Raw genomic sequence first — 1,493 nt, forward strand, 5'->3', positions numbered from 1 at the left:
ACGGACTACGTTCGCCTCCGTGCCGTGTGCACCAACTGGCGGTCTTCCACCGTGTCTCCGCGGGGCCGAGGCGTGATCGACCCACGCTTTCACCCGCGCCGCTGGATGATGTTCGCTGAGGGCCATGGACTTCACCCCGGCCATGAAAATCTCGGTGGACACATCCGGTTCTTCAACCTCGACTCGGGGATCTTTGTCCGCGTCCGGCTCCCGCTGTTGACGGATCACTGTGTTCTTGACTCCGTCGAGGGCCTCCTGGTCCTCCAGCGAGACGAGGACACCGCCATCCACCTCCTCCACCCTTTCACTGGCGACATCGTCGAGCTCCCACCGCTCACGTCTCTTGCCATGCAACTCAAGACCGATTATACGGAGGCAACCAAGCTGAAACTAATGAGACACATCTCTGCTTCCATCTCGGTGGCTGACGACGGAGTCGTGAGAGTCATGGTTATCTTGATCCGTATGATGCGGGCAGCTGTTGCTACCTCCCAAGATACGGAGTGGAGTATGCTGTCATGGAGAGTTCCAAGTCATTACCAACCATTGTCGACAGGAGGCAAGCAATATCTGGTGCATGACACTTTCTTTGAAGATATTGATCCTGATGTAGCACAGGTTTTTCAGATGGAGGCGCACCTGCAGGATACACCAAAGCTGATTGTCACGATCCCAAGGGAGATACTCGCCTATCCTGTCTATCTGGTAGAATGTGACTCGGAGGTCCTAGTGGTCGGGCACAACGACATGTCCTTCACCCACCTGGCGGTTCACAGGCTGTCGGATCTTGTTTCAGAACGGTATGTCCCGGTAAAAGGAATCGGAGACAAAGTCATATTCGTGGGAGGACGGGCATTGTGTGTCTCTTCCAAGATACTGCCTCCCACTACAGGCAACGCCGTGATCTATCAGCATCCACGGGAGTTAACATTTTCTCAATACTGTCTTGGTAGTAGCACCTGGTCGCTAGCAACCGATGAATGCAGCATGAGCATGAGCGGCTTGACACAAGGACCATGTAGCCTTATCCCCCATGTCTTTACATGTTGCTCTCGTCGTCACTGGTATGCATGTATGCTCTACCTGCTTAATTAATTGTTTATGATAAGATACATTGTTAATTGATTATTCACTTGCAGGAACAAGGGACTAATGTATTGGCGGGATAATGAACCACTCACGTGGAAGGTGAAGCAAAAGTTTCGAGACGGGGTAAATCATTCTCATGACCCCTCCCTCATAAGCCCTACTCGTTTATTTAGCTAGCCACACTTGTATGTATAGCCTGGGATATTTTTAATAGTCAGTTTCACCATTGATTTTATTACGAATATGTAAGTAAGTAATTATGAAAATGCGTATTATTAAACTATTTTCTTGACAATCCCACGTTACCATTTTCATCTATTTGAGAAATTTGACTGCAAGCTCTCTAGAACATCTTGTATTTTTCATTAGACGAAGTAGAGTCGTACTTTCAATTTGATGTCTTT

General features: G+C 48.8%; 1 protein-coding gene across 1 annotated transcript; it reads left to right on the forward strand.

Moving 5' to 3' along the window:
• Positions 1 to 10: 10 nt before the first annotated feature.
• On the forward strand, positions 11 to 1,334 carry LOC123178006 (uncharacterized). The gene is made up of 2 exons (XM_044591370.1): positions 11 to 1,064; positions 1,140 to 1,334. Exons 1-2 carry the CDS (start codon positions 106 to 108, stop codon positions 1,264 to 1,266), a joined length of 1,086 nt encoding a protein of 361 aa, XP_044447305.1. The 5' UTR covers positions 11 to 105; the 3' UTR covers positions 1,267 to 1,334.
• The last annotated feature ends 159 nt before the right edge of the window (positions 1,335 to 1,493 follow it).

The sequence above is a fragment of the Triticum aestivum genome, unplaced genomic scaffold (genome assembly GCF_018294505.1).
Source record: "Triticum aestivum cultivar Chinese Spring unplaced genomic scaffold, IWGSC CS RefSeq v2.1 scaffold234851, whole genome shotgun sequence".
NCBI lineage: Eukaryota > Viridiplantae > Streptophyta > Magnoliopsida > Poales > Poaceae > Triticum > Triticum aestivum.

Coding starts and splice junctions, on each gene's coding strand:
- LOC123178006 (XM_044591370.1), top strand. CDS start 106: ATGATGTTCGCTGAGGGCCATGGACTTCACCCCGGCCATGAAAATCTC. Junction 1,065..1,139: donor TGTTGCTCTCGTCGTCACTG/GTATGCATGTAT, acceptor ATTCACTTGCAG/GAACAAGGGACTAATGTATT.